This window comes from Tyto alba, unplaced genomic scaffold (assembly GCF_018691265.1).
Source record: "Tyto alba isolate M040663 unplaced genomic scaffold, T.alba_DEE_v4.0 Super-Scaffold_34, whole genome shotgun sequence".
Classification (NCBI taxonomy): Eukaryota; Metazoa; Chordata; class Aves; order Strigiformes; family Tytonidae; genus Tyto; species Tyto alba.
The window spans coordinates 4067894-4086544 of NW_024881309.1; the positions used below are offsets into that span (position 1 = coordinate 4067894).

Below are 18651 nucleotides of genomic sequence, written 5' to 3' on the forward strand. Positions count from 1 at the left end.
AAAAAACCCACCCATCTTCACAACCTGTCTGCAGGGCGAGCCAGCGCTGGTGCCCTCAGTTCACCCGTGGCAAAACCAGAGCTCCAGAAAGCAAACAGGCTTACCTGGGATTACAGGGCAGGAACAGAGCTAGCAACAGCACACACGAGCCTTGACTCGCAGTCCCTGCTCCAGGATCAGCCCCAGGTAGGAATTAATTGCAGCCACCTCTGAAATACTGAAATAGAGGCAGGGATGTAGCAGTACGCTGCCCGACTGTAAGACGGGAGGAGGAGGAGGGTGATTCCCTGTGGGACTGCAGAGACCTGTGCAGGAAAACCACAGCAGGAAAAAAATAAACCCATTCTGAAGCCAGAAACAAAAAAAAAAAAAAAAAAAAGTGTATTTTTGCCAAAGGAAGCCCAAGTTACACCAGTTTGGAGCTGTTGTCCCTCTCCCAGACTGACCACAGAAATGTGCAGAGGCCTGTTCCATAACCTGGAAGTTTTTAAGTTTAGCTCATTGTCACCATCTCGTCTCTTCATCAGATGTCAGGAAGGCCACAGGTCACAGGTAAGAGGTCCAGCTGGAGGGAGCTGGTAGAGGAGAGCCCCACTGCTCTGAGGACTGTGCAGTGGTCGCCAACACAAGTTAAATGCAGGCAATAACCAAAACAAAACAAAACAAAAAAAAAATTCACATCATCCTCTCCATTGTCTGTCTTTTGCAGGTTCACATTGCAACTCATTGCAGGTAACAGTGATACACTGAGCTACTTGCTTTTCTCCAATCTCTTTACAGTCATGGATTAAGCCTCATCTTGTGGCAAAGTTCTGAGTATCAGTAAACTCTTCAAAACCAGGGATGCCAGGACAGTACTGATTTGAAAAAACCTGGGTACTCTGACTCCCTCCCTCCCACCAAGCCAGGAGTCCCAAAGTAAAGCACAACCGTACTACGTGTGCTACAACACCCTGCTTTCAGTGTGGGATTTTTTTTTTTAATATATATATATATATATTACAGCAACATGCAAATGAAATCAGTCACATTGGGCCTCCTAGAAACAGGCCAGATGATCGTCCCCATCCCAGAACAAGCACTCCTTCTCCAAGTTAGCCTGTATCACCCTCCCAGAGCTGAATATCCTTGAGGCTGTCTGGCTTTTGACAGCTAGCCAGGGGAGATGGTTATACATGAAGTTGAGTCTTACCAGTGCTTCCCTAGAAAAATCCACGCATCAACCTTGGAGATACCGTGTGCTCTGCTCCTCTCCCACACTGATTATGCTGTAACTTGACTATAATTGGGCTCTATTTAATAATTACCGTTACTCTGTAATTATCATTTTCTGATTTTTCTCTTTGTTAACATTTGCTGGGGAGGGGCGAGAGGCTTTTCTGCTGTGCCAGAGAGCTAAAGATGTCTCAGATTCAAGACGACCTGGATGTGCCGCTCGCTGCTGCAGTGTTTAACCAGGCACCGATCAAAACACCTTTCTGAAGTCAACCATGTCACAGCCGGCAGTGAAATGCTGGGGGCTGTTCACTTGCTGTTTCTACCCCCAGCTAACCAGACACAAGCTCCCATACGCACAGGAGAGGCTAATTAAAGAGTACAGGTGAGCAAGGAGTGCTTCTTAAGAAGCCATTATTATTGAAATGAGACAGCAAGGGAGGCAGCGTGGAAGGATCCTTAATGAAATGGGGGAGGAAGGGAATTAGAGGGAGAACAAAGTAAAAGGGGGAAGAAACAGTCTAGGAAAAGGAGGAGGACCTGACTGATGGAAGATGTGGCGGAGGCGCAGAAACCAAAACAGCAAAGTTCTTGCTTTAACAACTGATTTTCTCCTCTACCCTCCGTCTGAAGGGCTCAGACACCCTCACTCCCAAAGGCTCCAAGCAAACGGTCCAACGTCCTGGGGCTAAAAGATAGTTTATGTTCATCCTAGACTGCCCTCAGCTGTGCATGTCCCAGCTTAGAGGGAGGCTGACTCTTGCTCCAGGGGCCAGTGCAGACCTTTAGCACACCGAATCCTTCCCTGAAACACGCTCCAGACAAGCTGCTGCCCAGCACAGCTTCAGGGCTGCAGGAAAGGTGGCTGCGTACCTGTCCAGACCTGCAGCAGAATTTGCCTGAGCAACAGAGAGGCAGTCAGAAGTGAGCCTAAGAGAGTTATCCTAGCAAGGCCACTACCTCCTTCCTGCACAGCCCACCAGAAACGTGGGTTTCCCCAGCTGAAAGCTGCTGTGCAGCACAGCACCATCCCACTGAGCACAAGGCAGGGTTATCTAGTTCTGCCAGCAGCAGTTATCACCAAGTAAGCAGCTGTATTTGGCTCGTGCCCATTTAGCAGCCTTGGGCTAATGGCCTCTGGGACACGGGCAGTGGCAAAACCAGCCTCTCTCCCCACAAGCACAGCCACGTTTCTACCTCACTGACTACAGAGGAGAGGCTCAGCGGACCACACAAGTCTTTGCTTTCTCAGCTGAAGTCGCAAGCAAAGCAGAATTCGAGCCCTTGCATTTTTGTCTTTTGCAGAAAGCATTTTTCTACGGGTCAACTAGAGAGAGCAGCAACACAGATCTCTGCTGCCCACCCGGGCCGGATCTGAAACTGCGAGTTACAAAAACAGGTCTCTGAACCCCTTGAGCCACCTCAAAAATCACTCTGGCTATTCCACACTTATTAATGTAAACTTCTGCCCAGAGTACAATATCCACATTATCCTCAAAATTCCTCAGAAAACAGGCAACTGCAGTAGTGTCCGTGCTTCCATCTCTCCTCGAGGCCATCCCACCACCCCGTTTCCAACCCCGCCTCAATCAAACGCGTTGTTGGTGAAAGGTGTAATCTTCTCCAGCGACAGAGCCATTTCACACTCCACGTGCGTGACTGCAGGCAAGGCATCCACAGGGTAGGTGTTGCGAGAGGGCTCGGAGACCTGAGAAACCTTGTCAGGGGACACCTGGTTGTTTTCCAGCTGCAGAGCAGCGTGGGGGAGAGGCTGGGGGTAGCTGAGGGTCACCACTTCCTTCTGATACGTGGTGTCATGGTGGTAGGAGACGAGCTCATTGCTGAAGTTCACGGTCTCCACTGCGTTGCTGGGGCAAAGGCAGCCACAGCCCAAGATGGTTGCAAAAGCTCTCCGAAAGTCTCCACTGAAGGCATAGATGATAGGATTGAGGGAAGAGTTGGCCCACCCAAACCAGACAAAGATGTTGAAGACAGTCTCGCTGACACAAGGCAGCTCTCCTGGCTCATGCAGGTCAAGATTACAGAAGGGCACCATGCAGTTGAGCACAAAGAAGGGCAGCCAGCAGAAGACAAAGACGCCCATGATGATGGAGAGGGTCTTGAGGACCTTGGTCTCCTTTTTGAAGGAGTTCTTCAGGGAGACCTCGTGAGGGCAGTCGCTGCTGTGGCAGTTTTGGGCATGTTCCACTGCCCTCTCCAGGGAGGAGATCCTGCGGATCTGCCGCTGGGCAATGCGGAAGATGCGGGTGTACGTCACAATCATGATGGCAACAGGGATGTAGAAGCTAATGAGAGAAGATGAGATGGCGTAAGTCCTGCTGAGACTGGAATCACAGTCCTGTTCCTCCCCAGTGACATTAAAACCTGGCTCCTGTTGGCTAAGGAACTCATGATCCTTGTGCCACTTCAGCTGCACAGGGATGAAAGAAATCAAGAGGGACAGTAGCCAAGCCACTCCGATCATGATGAAAGCCACACGCTGTGTCATCTTCCTCTCATAGCGGAAGGGGTTGGAAATGGCCCAGTAACGGTCCACGCTGATGATGCACAAATTGAGGATAGAGGCTGTGGAGCACATGATATCAAAAGCCACCCAAACATCACAGAAAGCCCCAAAGGGCCAGAAACCCACCACCTCGGTGGCAGCCTTCCAGGGCATCACCAGTACAGCCACAAAGAGGTCAGACACTGCCAAGGAGATAACAAAGAAATTTGTGACCTTAGAGCGCAAGTGTCTGAACTTGACCACAGCCACACACACAAGGGTGTTGCCCAGGAGCGTGGAGAGGATGAGGAGGAGAAGTAAGGCAGCTGTCACCACACGGGAGGACAACTTGGAGTTGCTTTCCTCTGCCCAGCTCTTCCTACTGCTGGTGTCATTGATCATATCCTGCCCATCTCCTTCTGCGGAGGAGTAAAAACCATCCATGGGTTCCCCTTTGTTCCAGTCCCTCGAGAGGTTTCACAGCTGTTCAAGTACCCATCAGCATCCAAAACCCCTTTTTACTGCTCTGCTGACATCTCAGATGCACCAACTGCATTCCTCCCAGCTCTCATGCCCAGCCAGACGACCCAGCACCAGGAAAAGTCCTTGAAGCTCTCACTCCTTTGCAAATCTGCTGCTGACAGCGTGGCGTTTGTTTTTTTTCCCCCTATTGCCTCCCACCCCACTTTTCTTTCTTTGCAGCCTGCCACTCACAAAGAGCTGGCACTCACCTCCGGCACTTGAACAAGCTGGGAGGGCTTTTGCTGCAAGCCTTCCTCCCTCTCCTTTCTCAGAAGCTCTTCGTCCGTTGTTGATCTGGTGCCGGCTACAGAATCCCAATCAATCCCTTCTGCACTGGCCAGGCTGGGACTTTGTGCCAGAGACAAGGGGGAATCTGAGCTCTCTGCTCTTTCAGACGGACCTTCTCTGCTCATAGAACAGGCTGCTCTGCTGTCTGCTCTTCCCTCTGTTGCTAATTGCCTCTGGATTTCACACAGGTGAGATCCTTCTCTGCCCGCACACCAAGTCCCCCCTCGCCAGTTTGGTTCTTTGCAAGCTAAGAACATCACGGCATTGGGAGTCTGCAGCTGACAGGGTAAGTTGCTTGGGAATTAGACAATAGGGTTGTAGGGGTAAAATAACAAACATTCAAGTGGGATTTGAGGGTCTTCAGTGCAAATCAGGATGGAAATTTAGTGTCCTTCATCTCTGAATAAGACCCCCCGAATTCACTGCACAAGCATTGAGCCATGGCTCCGATGACCCTGAACCAGTTACTCTCCACCCCCCCATCCCGAGCTGCCCAGCTGCAAGTGGTGCAAAACAGGCATTTACTTTCCACTGCAAAATTCCTTAAATCCATGGGAAGAAAAAAATAAAGAAGGAAAAAAAACCAGGTTTTATTCTTTTTGAGAGTATCAGACAGCAGTTTTCAGACAGTCTTTCTGTAGAGGTTATGTGTAGAACCAAAAAGGATACTGAACATCACTTTGATAAGTTTTTTTTTTTTATCCTGAATAAACATGAGTACTCTCAGTGAAGTGATATAAGGTAGCTTCTCTTTCAAGTTCATCACTCTTTAATTCCTAGCTAATTCCACATTAGCGATCAACTGACAGCTGAGAATGTTAACCAGAAAATCGGGATGTTTTTCCAGCACAGTACCCAACCCTGTCAGCAAAGAGTGATCACCCCAAGAGGTGTCCCCACTCCCCTCACCGACCATTCCTCCAGAGGCACAGCGTAGCTCTGCCTTCTCGCACAAGGGCTGAGCAGCCCCAGCCCGCTGCCCTGCCGGGACCAAAAGGCAGCTACCACAGGCGTTGTGAAATCACAGAACTGGGGGCAGCTCCGGAGGGATGAGCAGGGATATTCCCCCTAAAACTACTGCTCTTCCTACCCCATAAAGCTCTCTATTCAAACTGACAAGCAAATGTCTCTGCATGACTCTCCCCCTCTCACATTGAGGGGAAAAACACCACAGTATTAGGAACCAGGTCTGACTTACTAAGGCACAGTTTAGCCTTAGAAGCACTTGTAATCCATCACTTTGTAGCTAAAGCCACTCTGTAAGCAAAAGGGCTCCTTTGATCAAGAAATGTCAGAATAATCCTTCAGGAGACAAGTTTCCTTGAGAGCCAGCTTTGTAACAGCTGCCTAAATGGGGACCTGCTTTTGAGAAATGCTTTGCTGGTAAACTGCCCAAGGTGGAAAAGAGCAGCAAAAGCTTTCCAAATCAAACTGAAAAAAACAACCAGGCAATTAATTCGCTCATTACACTGATAGTTGCTGTAGTGTATCACGATGACCTCTGCCTTTGCTTGTCACATAGACCACTTCCGAAGAAAGCAGCAGCCAATCTGCAGAGAGTCAGCTCAGCTGCACTGAGATTTAATTAACTTGACCCTGCCACCCAGGCTTTGCATAAACCCAGATAGAGCAGGAACTGCTCAAGAACAACTCTCAACTAAGAGCACAATTATTCTTTTGAAGATATAGCACCAAGAAGCTTCCTCCTAAAGTAAACAGCACGCTTGCTTTGTGGCAGGTTAAAGAAACTTGTTGCCAGCATGTCACAGCATTTACTTCTGAAGGCTTTGTTTAATTAAGCCTCATTAGTTCCACCGTCTGCAGCCTGCTCCTGCCAAGTGCCTATGCCAGGAAGAGCAGCTAGATGGCACCAGCAGCCGGCTCATGGCCCTTCCCTTCCCCTCGGGTCTCTTGTGCCAGGCCAGCATCCTCCCTCCTTCCCAGGATTTCATCAGAGGAAAAGCAGGGCCACCTAATTGCCCAGACACCACAGGACCCTGGCACTGCACGGATGCATGCAGATGCACTGTCCTCTGTGCCTTGAAGGACATTCTTCCTCATATTCCCTCGACAGGGTACAAGTTATTTTTTGAGATTTAAGTTGCAAGACACAAACAGGATGCTTTCCCTGTGCTTCAAGAGAGCAGCGACGGCAGGTGACCTGTCATACAGCGTTAAATCACGGCAGAGGCTCGGACTGGCAGCTCATGGCACACTTGGGTCACACACGCTGAGCCAGGAGGCATTCCAGGAAACCATTCCTCGAGATACAGGGAAGCCTTCCTCCACCTTAGGAGCTTAAAAACATTTAAGAAAGGATCTCAGCCTTGCACACAACTAATACTGAAGCAGACATTCAAAGCTGGGTTGTCAGGGGAGGAAGATGGGATGGGAAGGGACCCAGTACATTACCAAATTTCTGTGCGTCCCAGAATACACCTAATAAAGAAAGGACTGTTAACTCCGCTGTCGTAGGCAAACAAAATGCAGTTACTCAAACAAAATACAGGCAGTTAGTTACTGCTGTTCACAGATTAACTCCTCCTGCCTGCTAGATGCAATCTTCTCTACTGAGAAAACTGTTCTGCTGCATTATATTACTAAACAGTTGCTACATTTCCTCACATAAGCACCTGCTATTTTTTTCTGAAAATCAAGTTAAGTACTATTTTAAACAGCACTCAAATATGATAAGGTTCCATTTTGGTGGCAATTCAGCTCTAGGTTTTTATATTTAATTTCCTCACCCAGCAAGAAGCTATCCTCTATTTCCCTTCCCTGCTGTCTCACCAAAATATACTTAAAATTCTCTATTCAGCCATCTTGATTACATTCCCCACTTTGCATCAAAGAAGAAAATTACAAGCCACTTCAAATAAAGCAGCAGCTGCTTGGGTTTAACTCTTAAATGTCTCTTCCAGAATGGCTGTCTGTGTCAGATGCCTTACAGAATTACAGGAGAGCATTTATTCCTACAGGAATCACTTTGTACTTTACTTCCAGAAAAGTACAAGTTCTGATAGCAGGGGAGAAATGAGGGGTAATCAGATCCTTTAAAAAAAAAAAAAAAAATCTGTAGATAAGACCTGAGTCTTGCAAAAAACAAAATGAAACACCGCCACAGTAGCTCTCCAGGGATCAGCATGCCAGTTCAGATCAAACCTCTTGTGCAGGCTGGACTGCCTGCAAGTTCAAAGCTTACTTCAGGCATCCTGGTATCAGAGGAAAGCAGGAGTAATTTGTTTTGAGTAGTTTATACACCAGGTTACTCCATTTAGATTGTCTTTACACAGAGGAAAAAACCAGTACCAGTCTCCTTGGCTGCACTGCTTAATTACAATAAGAACAAGAAGCTGGACAAAAACTGTCCTGGAATAAGGCTTATGTATTGTTTAGTACAAAACCAAGGGATCAGTTAGAATTGACTTCCTGGTATAGTGGTTTTCACCATGGCCACAGCAAGGTGGCTGAGGCAAAGAACTGTTGGGCGTGAGCCCTGAAACTGCACTAGCTTGTGAGGTGCACAGGGATGATGAAGAAGTGGAAAGACAGGCTGAAGTGAAGAAAAAGAAGCAAGCTTTTCCAAAAGTACACTCATAAAATCAAGGTGCCACAAGCAAAAGCCACTACAGGCTACTTGGTAAAACCAGACGATTTTAAAAAGTTCAACACAGTAACTGTTGGGCTTTTTTTAAACACAGAAAAAAGGCTCGGGAAAATTAAAGCCTAGTACAGCAGTTATTCAGTTTGTTTTTTGACAAAGCAGCTCAGGAATCTGCCCATTTACTTCCAGCAGACAAGTTTTACAGATGCAGCAGCACAGCTGGAACACAAACATGGCAGTGATCTGTGGCACAGAGAAAAGGAGGTACCACAAGGAACTCTGGTTCCTCCCCTTTATTACACGTAGGCAGAAAACACAGTGGTTTTTCTCCCCTTTACTTACAAAGGCAAGGAATACAGAGCTTCAAGTCATTTCACACAATTCCGTGTGCAGCCTGGGCAAACTGCTAGCTGGCTACAGCACATCTTCTCTGGCAGGAGCCTGCACTAGTAACAAAAGAAGCCAGAGCCAACACAGCACCCTAGAGACACCTGTAACTTCTTCCCCTCTCCTCTGAGGCTAAAGCTGGGTCGCCAATAATTAACAGGACATGGGAACTCCAGCCCTGGTTTTCCATTCACCCAAGCTGCCATCCGCATGGCTGGAGCGATGGAGTGTGGTACAGGAGGCAGCACAGAAATGGTGACAGGAATACATTCCGAGTTAGGGAGAGGTGCAGAGGGAGGAGGACTGGTTATACATCAACACGTAGCTAGTCAGTCCCCTGCCACGCACAGGCTCTGTGTGCAGTAAGCCCAGTTAACAGCACATTCCCCTCCTGAAAATTCATTTATTCATGTTAGTTATCAGGCTTTCTGCTCTTCCATGTGCATACACATAATAAAAAAGTGACCTGCAAAAGATGATGATTTTGCTTCTGATGGGTAAAGACAGCCTCTAAAAAAAAATCTTCAGTTGCTGTGCCTGGGCTTGGTGGGTTTTTTGTGTTTTTTTTTTTTTTTGTTTGTTTGTTTTGTTTTGTTTTTTTTTTAATTAGAAACATTTACAGGGTTTTGGTTTGGGGCTTTCTGGTAACCCATGATCTTGGGGAATTGCAACATCAAGACTGAAGGCAAAGGCAAGGCTGTTACACAAAACTGTCCTCTCTGAAAGTGAAAACTACGCATCCATTCTCCCACCCCAAATCACTCAATACAAGAGGTCAAAGCAGATCACCCTGCAGCTCCCAAGAAGTTTTGCAAACAGGGAAGATACAAAAATAGCAAGCAGTTCAAATTTCAAGTAGCAGCAAGCAGAAAATTGTATTATAGTGACAGCAAGCCTTTGTTACAACAGGAAGCGTAAGAAACTCCTTAATTTAAAATCTTTTGCAGGTCTCCCTTTTAAGGCCTTAGTGACATTACAGAAAGAGGAATTACTTTTGTCTTGTGCTTGCAATTGCTGCCCCCTAGAGCAGCAACAAAATCTCCTACAATTTAACAGTTACAGTGTCTAGTTGTCCACGACCGTGCAAAATACAGACAGGGAGGGATAGAACTATCAACAGGTGTTTAAGCTCGTTGCAGATAAGTTATGTCAAGAACAGTATTTATGTGCCAAGTGTTTTAAACAACCACACAAACAGCCAAATGTTGAGCAACTGCAATACTGCTGCAACTCAGATTCTCAACATCAGCCACAGCAAAGGGGAAGAAAAAAAAAAACAAAAAACAAAACAAAAAAAAAAAACCACCCAAAAAAAAAACCCCGAGCACTGTTATGGACATAGAAGAGTTTATCTTCACTGGGCAGAATAGTGAACTGCATTCCCAGAAGGGAAGACTGGATGTCGCAGAGTGACTTGGGATCACAAGTCAGATTGAGACCAGTGCAGATGTTGGCACAAGGATGACAAACACCAGCTGGGGCCAGTTCCAGAGTGGATTGTCATGGCAGGAGATCCTGTTGCTGAGCAAAGTGATATCCATGAAGAACAGAGGAGCGATACCCCTCTCCCCAGAAGTTCTAGTCATTAGTTAAGGAATCTTAAGACAACTTCTCAAACTTCAGCAACAGGACACTGTTGGGTCTTTAGAGATTCAGTCCCAGAGCTGTTTTGGGTTCAGAGGAAGCAGAGGGAGTCTTTTGTGCCAAATCTGTAAAGAAAATTGCAACAGGAAGAGATCAGTTTTCATCAGTAAGATGGACTAGATCAACCATGTCCGTAACCAAGAAATACCATTTCAGAGCACCTCAGTGCTTCAATATTCAATTCCATTCTCTTGGAAAACACATGCTTCATGTCTAATAAGGGATGCTGAGCATTGTTCTGCTCTGAAACATATTAGCTGCCCAAATAGATAGAAAACTATATGGACAGCCCTGTGTAATTGTTCATTAACAGATTCCTGAAAGGAAAATTAGAGTTTATTTACCCCTGTCCAAGACAGATCTAGGGAAAACTCGGCATGCAGTTTAAGCCCATAAGATCTGGTCACCCACTGTTACTAAATAAAGACTAGTTTAAGCAGACATCACACCTATAACACATAAGATGTAGTCAGCATTCTAGGACAGAGAAGATGCTGCATGCTTGGCAGCAACAGACATGAAAATGCTGGTCTACTTTATCACTGTTAACAGAACATACGAAAAACACTGCCTGGCTTTGTACAGTCTTTGTTAAACCATGACAAAAAAATAACTAGTTCAAGCACTAGCTCCCTCACAGGGCCTACAACTTTCCCTATACCCCATGGCAAAAAGTCCAGGCAGAACTTCTAGCAAAGAGGGTGGTTCTCTCAAGACAGATTCTGGTAGTGAAAGACAGTGCCACCGAGCACCGGGCAGGGATAGTGGGAGAGCTTGCTTTCAACTGTGTAACTGGAAGCAGGAAAGATTCTAGCTCAGACTTCAGTTTTGCTAGACATCTTTCATTTTGCAAGGGTCAGATCCTAACAGCAGCTAGCTGACATCCATACCTCCATCAGAAACAGAGAGCTTTTCCAATTCAGCTTCAAGCTCAGCATCAGAAATGGGTGGATTCAGCACCTTCTGGGGAACAGGAGGCAGATCTACAGGCTCCTTAGCTGAGTCCTGGAGGAGACTGTCCAGCTCCTCCTCCAGTTCCTCAGTGTCCATCTCTGCTGATTAAAGAAAACATTCAGTTCCAAGCAGAATCAAGTAGCATCTTCACAGCACAGACAGAAGTCCAAGTTTAACAGAGGTATTATTAATCCCATTCATCATTACACATAATAAGGAACTCCCTGTGCTGCTTCTAAAGGTGAAAATTCAGTCCTGATCTCAGGGAGAAGCTATTCCTTTAGATGCCTTTGCACTCAGGCATTTAAGGGCAAGAAAACATTTCAGCAGAGACAAACAAGCTGCAGCAACACCCAAGCCAGAGGAAAAAGATCATCACTTAAAAAACAAAGCGGCAGCCACTCTAAAAATAGCTTTAGATCAACATTACACAACTCTCAACTGAAATCCACCAGCACTTAAACTACAAGACTTTGGAGATGCACAAATGCTGATTCCTCTGCAACTCACTGTCAGAAAAAACCTGTTAGTCGTCATCCCCCTACAAGGCACCAGTAGCAATATCCTTGGTGTTTCTGTAAGTGCTTATCCGCCCAGGAAGGAGGACTAGGCATACAGGGGGAAGGAGCAGGGGAGGGGTGGAAGCACAAAAGGGCAGTGACAACAGAAAATGAGCAAAGGATGAAAACCCCAAAACATACCTAGACCATTGATCCCCACTCCAGCCAGAGTCTGGGCTACTTCGTCTTGAGTATCACAAAGCTGAGGAAAAATACACAGTGTTTGATATAGAAGATAAGCTAATCTTACATCTTATGGTAGACACCTATATCACAAGTAGAAATAAAAAAAAAAAAAAAAAAAAAACAAAAAATTTCAGGGCAGCAAAAATATTTAAAAATAAAGTCAGCAGGTACTAGTTCAGAAAAAGTCTTCCAACGTGACTGTTTTTTCACTAGTGAAAGCAGCAACATGGAAGATTATTTAATAAAGTGCTGTAAGACAAAGTAGCACGTTTGAGGATCAAACCTGAAACAGCATTTCACAGTTAAAAAAAAAAAAGTCCCCCTAATTTAACTTTTTCACACAAGTAACAAGCTTATATTGTGGCTTAGACTAACAAAATAAGGAAGCTAATAGACCAATACATCTCAGCTATGGTATTTTACAGACAGCCCCTCAACTCACTAGTTAAAGTCACTATTTAAGTACACGGAGCTGAAGTTGCTAAAAAAGTAATCCTTTCCTGTTTTTTACACCAGCTTATGCAGACAGATTGCTCTTTTCATTTCAATTCCCTCAGAATAAACTCAACTCCTTTCCCTTACCGCAGAAGATTATGGGTTAGGCACTTTTAAGACCCTGTTTTTATGCACATAGTTGCATTCCAGCTTCCAAAGGCATGACTTGTATTTCTTTTTAATAGATCGCACTAAACGTTTTCTAGGAAAGTTGTGTGCTTGCACAATATTGCTAACCGAAAGAACACATGAAATGCACATATTTAACCTAAGTTGTCATTACTAGCCAGCAATAAATGCAAATATGTAAAATCAAACAGCTGGTTACCCGAAGACCTCTGCTTGCTGATCTAAAAAGATCAAGTCAGGTTGCTCTGGTGACATGTGGAATAGAAACCAAACAGCACCAGAAGTCTCAGCATTCATAGCTGAGCAAGCTTGCTTTGTACATCTACACACCACTTCTTTATTTAGATGTGCTCTTATTTCATACCTCTTGTATCTGATCCACCAGGTTCTCTGCCTTCTCCACGGTAACATCCTTCATAGACAGTTTCAGAGCTCCCACACCAGCTTGATAGGCATTAAATACCTTTAAAAAAAAAAAAATGTTAACTAAGAACAAACAACACGCAGTGTAAGCTTCTCTCAAGCCTCATTATCCAAGCAGGACCCTCAGAGAAACATTAGCATACAAGCAGAAAACAGAGCCACAACCAGGTTTATTCAGAGCAATAACCTAACAGCAAATTTGCTGTTTCCTAGAGCAGAGAATGAAGTCCCACCAGCCAGCTTACACCGCTCAGACACAAGCTCTGACAAGCAGGTAAAGCAGCACAAATGAGAAAAACGGGGCTAGAGTGAGAAGCACAAGACAAAATTAACACACTACCATCTGGTCAGTCTGGGAGGCGTATATACGATCCAAGATCCCCTGCACTGCATCCAGCTTGGAATGAAGCTCTTCAATGCGCCTTTCCGTCCTTCGTTTGGACTTCAAACATCTCAGTGCCTGGAGACATCAGATGCACAGACTTGGATCACAAACCAGGCAGCAGCCAAAGAAAGTGTACAAAAAATAGCAATCCTTGTGCAGCAAGGCACACACACAGAGCTGGCTTACAGAGCTAGATATGTCCATTTCTCTTCACCACCTCACCCTGGACAAGTGTATTCTTATCTTCGCCTTAAGGAGACCTTTGGCCTCAGAAACACCACTTCAACACATCTAAGATGAAGCATACAGTGTCTAACCCTGACCATTATCTACAGTTATTGGACCAGCTCCACCACACTTAAATTCTAGTTTCTCCCAAGTAGAACAGTACTTACCAATTGCTTTTTCCCAGCTCTACAAGCACTCCGGGCATCCTCTTTACACCTGTACAGATGCAAGAAGGAAACAAAGCTTATTCCTTTGCAAGCAGTAGTTCTTTTACAAATCAGCAACCATCCTCACTACCTTGCTCTAATCCAGAGGTGACCAAGTAAACAAAGTATTTTGGATACAACCACCCTTAAGCCATTGTTGCTTTTCAGTCGTCCTTGAATTCATTTCAAATTTTTGCACCAACTTCTGACAGCTGTTCACTGCATGTTGTTTTCATGGGGATAGCGAACAAAGACTGGAAAACCTGACCTACTACATGACTGTGGCTATGATGTTTACTCAACAGGAAAGAACGACTTGCACTTTCAGAAAGCAGCTTCGTTCTAACAATGTCACAGGAGTACAAAGCTCTACATCACACAGACATTCTTCCCGCCACCCTTCCCCAAATTACTTCTCTGCTTCCTGGGAAAGGGACTCCACCTTCTGTGACAGCAGCTGTTCGCTTTGCATCAATTGATATACTCCAATGTCCACATCATTCATTGGGGAGACTTTGGCATGAAGACCTCGGGCAAACTTCACTATCTAAAGAAAGAGAACCACATGCTCGAGTCACTGGTCTCTAAAATCTGTGCCTGCACTAGAAATACTTTCACTCCAATGAAGGAAAAGGTGCTTTTACATCCCCAGTTTAAGCCTTGTAATCAAGTGATGAGGACATACCGTACAATATATACACCATATAACCTAATATTAAACTAGACAGGATCAAGTAACATCAGTGTGAAAACAGAAAGCCTTAATGAAATATCCTAAAGATTTAAAGTTGTCCTAGTGCTCTGAACAGCAGACGGCAACGTCACACTGCTGAGGACTTCAGCACTGAACTGTACAGCACAGAACACTACCAGGAAACATGCCATCCTAGAGATGACAGTGCCTGCATCTCTAGTTACTGACAGGCAGAGAAAACCTTTTCACAGTAAGTGGAACACTGATTCCAGTGGTGTGGAATGGTTTTAATTTAGGTAGCAGGGAACAGTCAACCTGCAGGTAGACAACTACAGTACCTGCCAATTTTCTAGCTGCTATGTTACATAGGTAATATTACAAATGTTTGAAGAACCTGTCACGCAAGAATGAGGATTTAATCTCATCTATAACCAGGTTACAAAGTTGCAGTACATTGAATTTCCTCTTTCAAACAAAGAATATACATATTTAGCCAATAAAGTATTCTTTCCAGCCAGATGAAATGCAAGACAGGGATTAAACCACCCAAAAGCAGTCACCTTTACCCTGTACCTTCTCTCCATTCTGTTCCAGGATCGTGACCCTCTTTTCCTTTTGCAGCTGGAGAAGCAACAGGTAGAACGTCCTTTCATCTGGACAAACACTGGCACAGAGGGAACGCAGCTCTGAGAGGGCAACAACAGGGTGAGAAGAAAGCGCAGAGTTCTGATATAGGCGATAAACTTCCTCTGCTTTCTCCTGAAAGGAAGCAACAGAGCTGCCTATTAGTTTACACAGCCCTCTTCCTTCTCTCACAACTGCCAAGTCCACACCTGCTTCCTCCCACACACTGAAGGTAAAAAGTTCGACACATCGTATTTTGGGCCGGACAGACTTTCAGAATGAATTGAGTGTTAACATTCAAAAGCAATTACAGTGCTTTAAAAACATCACCTTTAATGGAATGAAAAATAATACTGTCTTCCATGAGAACCAAAACTACACCGTTCACATTCCCTGTGCAAATGATATGGAACAACATAAAGAACTATGCAGGCAGCAAGCTGGCTTCCCTCTCACTTCTGGAAATCCATGACACACACACCCCCCACCCCCCCCACCAAGTTTAAACCCAGTAAAAGCTTTTCTTTAATCCCACTGTGATTGTGCTCACCGAGTCATTTTGCATCATTCATATGTGGGCAGAGGAAAAAGAAAAGTCTTCCCCATTTCAAGTGAGAGTTATGGCCCACTTAAGACTATACAAACAACTCTTTCCATCCACCCCCCAGATTCCACATCAAGGCTTATGGCTCTCCAGGCACCTTTTTAAAATGTTTCACTCCCTTCCCCTGCACTCACCCTCTGAAAGAGCTGCAGAATACCCACTGCAGAGGGAAGACATTGTCTGCTATCAGACTAACTACAAATAAAGGAACACATCGACAGAGCTCTTGCATTTCTGCCAGTCCCAGTCATTTAGACACCACTTGCATGCAACAGCAGCAAGCCTCTGTGCTATTTTTAACAGTCAGAGAGTAACACAGAGAAGGACCCAAGGTCTCGACTGTCAGCACTGCAGCGACCAAGTCAGACTGAGTAACAATGAGTTACATGAATTCCCAATACAACTCACAGGTCTACCACTACCAATGTGCCAAAGAAAAGGGTCTTTGACAGGATCCAAGGGCAGTTCTAATCAGGTCTGAAAAGGCAAGATGAAAGTACACACTCCAAAGTGAAAGCAGCCTTTAATAACGCACATGTGAGTTCAGCTCGACGATACACTGGACTGACAGCCAGTGACTTCATCATCCGTTTCCCCCTACGACAGATGGCACTCAATCTGCAAGTTTCTCTTGTATACTACACTTGCACAAACTCAAACCTGAGATTTACTGCGGTCTCACAGCATACTACTTGCCTTTCTAGGTAAGCAAGCAACCCTGCCATTTCTTGGAAGTCATGAAAAGCCATTACGTTAGTTTCAAGGAACATCTGTAGATATAAGCCCTGAGCTATTCCATCCATCTTCCTACAGGCTTTTTAACATCTAAGGAATACAAATGAAGGTCTATTCAACCCAAATCCTTCCTCACTAGCACATAAAATGACTCGTGATTTTTCTGGAGATGCATAATCTTGAGAAAGCTCTCAACACTCACCTGAAGCAGCTCCACATAAATCAGAACTTCCTCTTCCTCAGGTATTTTACTGTCACCCAGCACGCTGGAGAGAGTCCACTTCAGGGGCTTCAGGATGAAGACTCCCACACCCCAGGAGATCCAGCTGCTGTCTACACTGGCCATGAAGTCTGACTCCCTCTGCAGCTTGCCGCGTCTAGAGAAAAGACATGCGTGCAAAACTGAATACAGCCAGTCTAAATCTTTCCATGGGCAGTGAGCAAGAATGCCAGCATGGATAATTATTAACTGAAACACTGCTCTATGCTTTGCACATCCACAGTCCTACTAGTGTCTTCTAACACCGGCTTCTAGCTAAAGTTTGATGTGTTGCTACTGGGCATGAAAGTGTTTAGAGGTGTCCACTCCTCACCAGCTTCCCCTGGACACAAGGGTCTTCTGTTCACTGTTTTTCCAGTTTCACAAGTTTCTCCCAGTTTTCTGACTTGAAACTGATGTGGCATCGAGCAAGAAAATCAATGGGAAGGGTCGGGTTTTAGAGGGGGCAGTTGCACATTTCAGGATACTTCAGTTGTGCGTTAAAATTGCAAACATAACTTTTCTCTGATGCAGAGATTTTATTTTCTGTTAGAGACACGGACTCTGCTAGCTCCTGCTGTTCTTGAATCTTTTCAGGGTACCAGTCCCAGGCTCCAGTTTCACAACACAAAACACTTGGTTGCAAACACCAGCGCACCCAACATCCCCACGTGCCCTACACCACCGCACACCGTTCGCAGCTGGGTCATCACAACAACGGTTTCACGGAACACAGCACAACTCAACACAAAGCCCCCCCTGCCCAGGACTCCCCTGGGGAGCATTCCCTACGGCTCACTGCCCTCCCAAGCCTCCTGCTAGCCTCAGAATGAGCTCCTCCTTTCTATGCTTTACCTTGCACAGGGCTCCCCAATTTCCCCCCTGTACAACGCAACCCCCTATTCCTTTGGGTCTCTCTGTGCTCTCCTCTGCAAGCCCTGCCACAGCAACAAAACCCTCTCCCGCGCTCGCAGGCCCGACCACCTCCCCAAGAAGAGCGCCAAGCTTTCCCTCACGTCCCCCTGCACCCCTCCGTTTGTCCAGCATCCAGCCGTGCTCTCCCTACCATGCCCACAGCGGGCATCTTCCAGGCTGACACGACACGGAGCTCTCCGTGCCCGCATCCATGGCGCAAAGCCCCCCTTAGGCCCCCTTCTTTCCGCAACCACCCCTCCTCAGGCCTCCCTGCCCTCACAGGGGGCCCCGGGGGGCTCCAGACCCCGCAGCCGGAGGGCTGCCAGGCCCAGCCCGCGGCCCGTCTCCGGCGGTACCTGAGGAGCTCCCGGAGGACGGTGCCGAGGCCGAGCGGGAGGCTGCCGCGCCGTTCGAAGCCGTGCTGGAGGTCTCGCAGGCAGGTACGGACGGCGCCCCGGCGGCGGCCGCGGGCCAGCACCAGCCCGACCCAGAAGGCCATCTTGCTGTCCCACTCGGTGCTGTTCACCTCGCGGCTCTGCTTGAAAGCCGAGAAGAGGAAAGCCATGCGCTCGTCGTCCGTCTCCCACTCGGGCGGCAGGTCCCCCGCCGGGGCCGGCCCAGGCGGCGCCCGCCCCGGGCTGCACATCTACGCGAGCCCCCGGCTCCACCGCGGCCTCCGCCCGGCCGGGACCCGCCTGGCTGCCGGGGAGACGCACACAGCGCATGCGCACTGCGCCTCCCCAAACATACACACACCCCCCCACACACGCCGCCTTTGTGGGGGCCGCTCCGCACTGCCACCCCCCCCCGCCTGCTGTGGTGCGGCCCTGCGCCTGCGCACTGCGTACCGCCGCCTTCCCGCCGCGCGTCGCAGCGACTGTGGGGAGCGAACCCCAGCCCCCCCCTCCCGCCCCGCACCCCGAAAACACACGTCATGTGGTGACGTCACGGGGGGGGTGGTTAGGGTGTGATGTTATTCTGCAGAACGGGAGAACGGGTTTTCCCCTCCTCGCCTGCTTGCCGGAGTCGGTCTTGGAGGCTGAGGCGGCTGTGGGCCTGCTCTGGGGCCCTCAGCCTCCACACACCCC

At 47.0% G+C, this 18651-nt stretch overlaps 2 protein-coding genes across 2 annotated transcripts; both read right to left on the minus strand.

The window, feature by feature from the left end:
- Window positions 1-2691: 2691 nt before the first annotated feature.
- Window positions 2692-4169, minus strand: LOC104356568 (D(1) dopamine receptor). Its single transcript, XM_009972045.3, has one exon. It carries the CDS (start codon window positions 4163-4165, stop codon window positions 2801-2803), a length of 1365 nt encoding a protein of 454 aa, XP_009970347.2. The 5' UTR covers window positions 4166-4169; the 3' UTR covers window positions 2692-2800.
- Window positions 4170-5097: 928 nt separating this feature from the next.
- On the minus strand, window positions 5098-18324 carry CHMP7 (charged multivesicular body protein 7). The gene is made up of 10 exons (XM_032989984.2): window positions 17920-18324; window positions 16592-16766; window positions 15000-15185; window positions 14146-14279; window positions 13694-13742; window positions 13254-13373; window positions 12855-12953; window positions 11822-11882; window positions 11057-11218; window positions 5098-10231 (listed from the first exon to the last, which is right to left on the minus strand). The coding sequence occupies exons 1-10, from the start codon at window positions 18207-18209 to the stop codon at window positions 10167-10169; spliced, it is 1341 nt and encodes a 446-aa protein (XP_032845875.1). The 5' UTR covers window positions 18210-18324; the 3' UTR covers window positions 5098-10166.
- Window positions 18325-18651: the final 327 nt, after the last annotated feature.

Excerpts from the sequence above, each read along its gene's own strand:
- CHMP7 (XM_032989984.2), bottom strand. The coding sequence starts at position 18,209 with ATGTGCAGCCCGGGGCGGGCGCCGCCTGGGCCGGCCCCGGCGGGGGAC. Across the intron at positions 13,743-14,145 it reads CTTTCCCAGGAAGCAGAGAA|GTGTAAAGAGGATGCCCGGA; the intron begins GTAATTTGGGGA and ends GCATCTGTACAG. Across the intron at positions 12,954-13,253 it reads CCTCCCAGACTGACCAGATG|GTATTTAATGCCTATCAAGC; the intron begins GTAGTGTGTTAA and ends TTTTTTTTAAAG.
- LOC104356568 (XM_009972045.3), bottom strand. The coding sequence starts at position 4,165 with ATGGATGGTTTTTACTCCTCCGCAGAAGGAGATGGGCAGGATATGATC.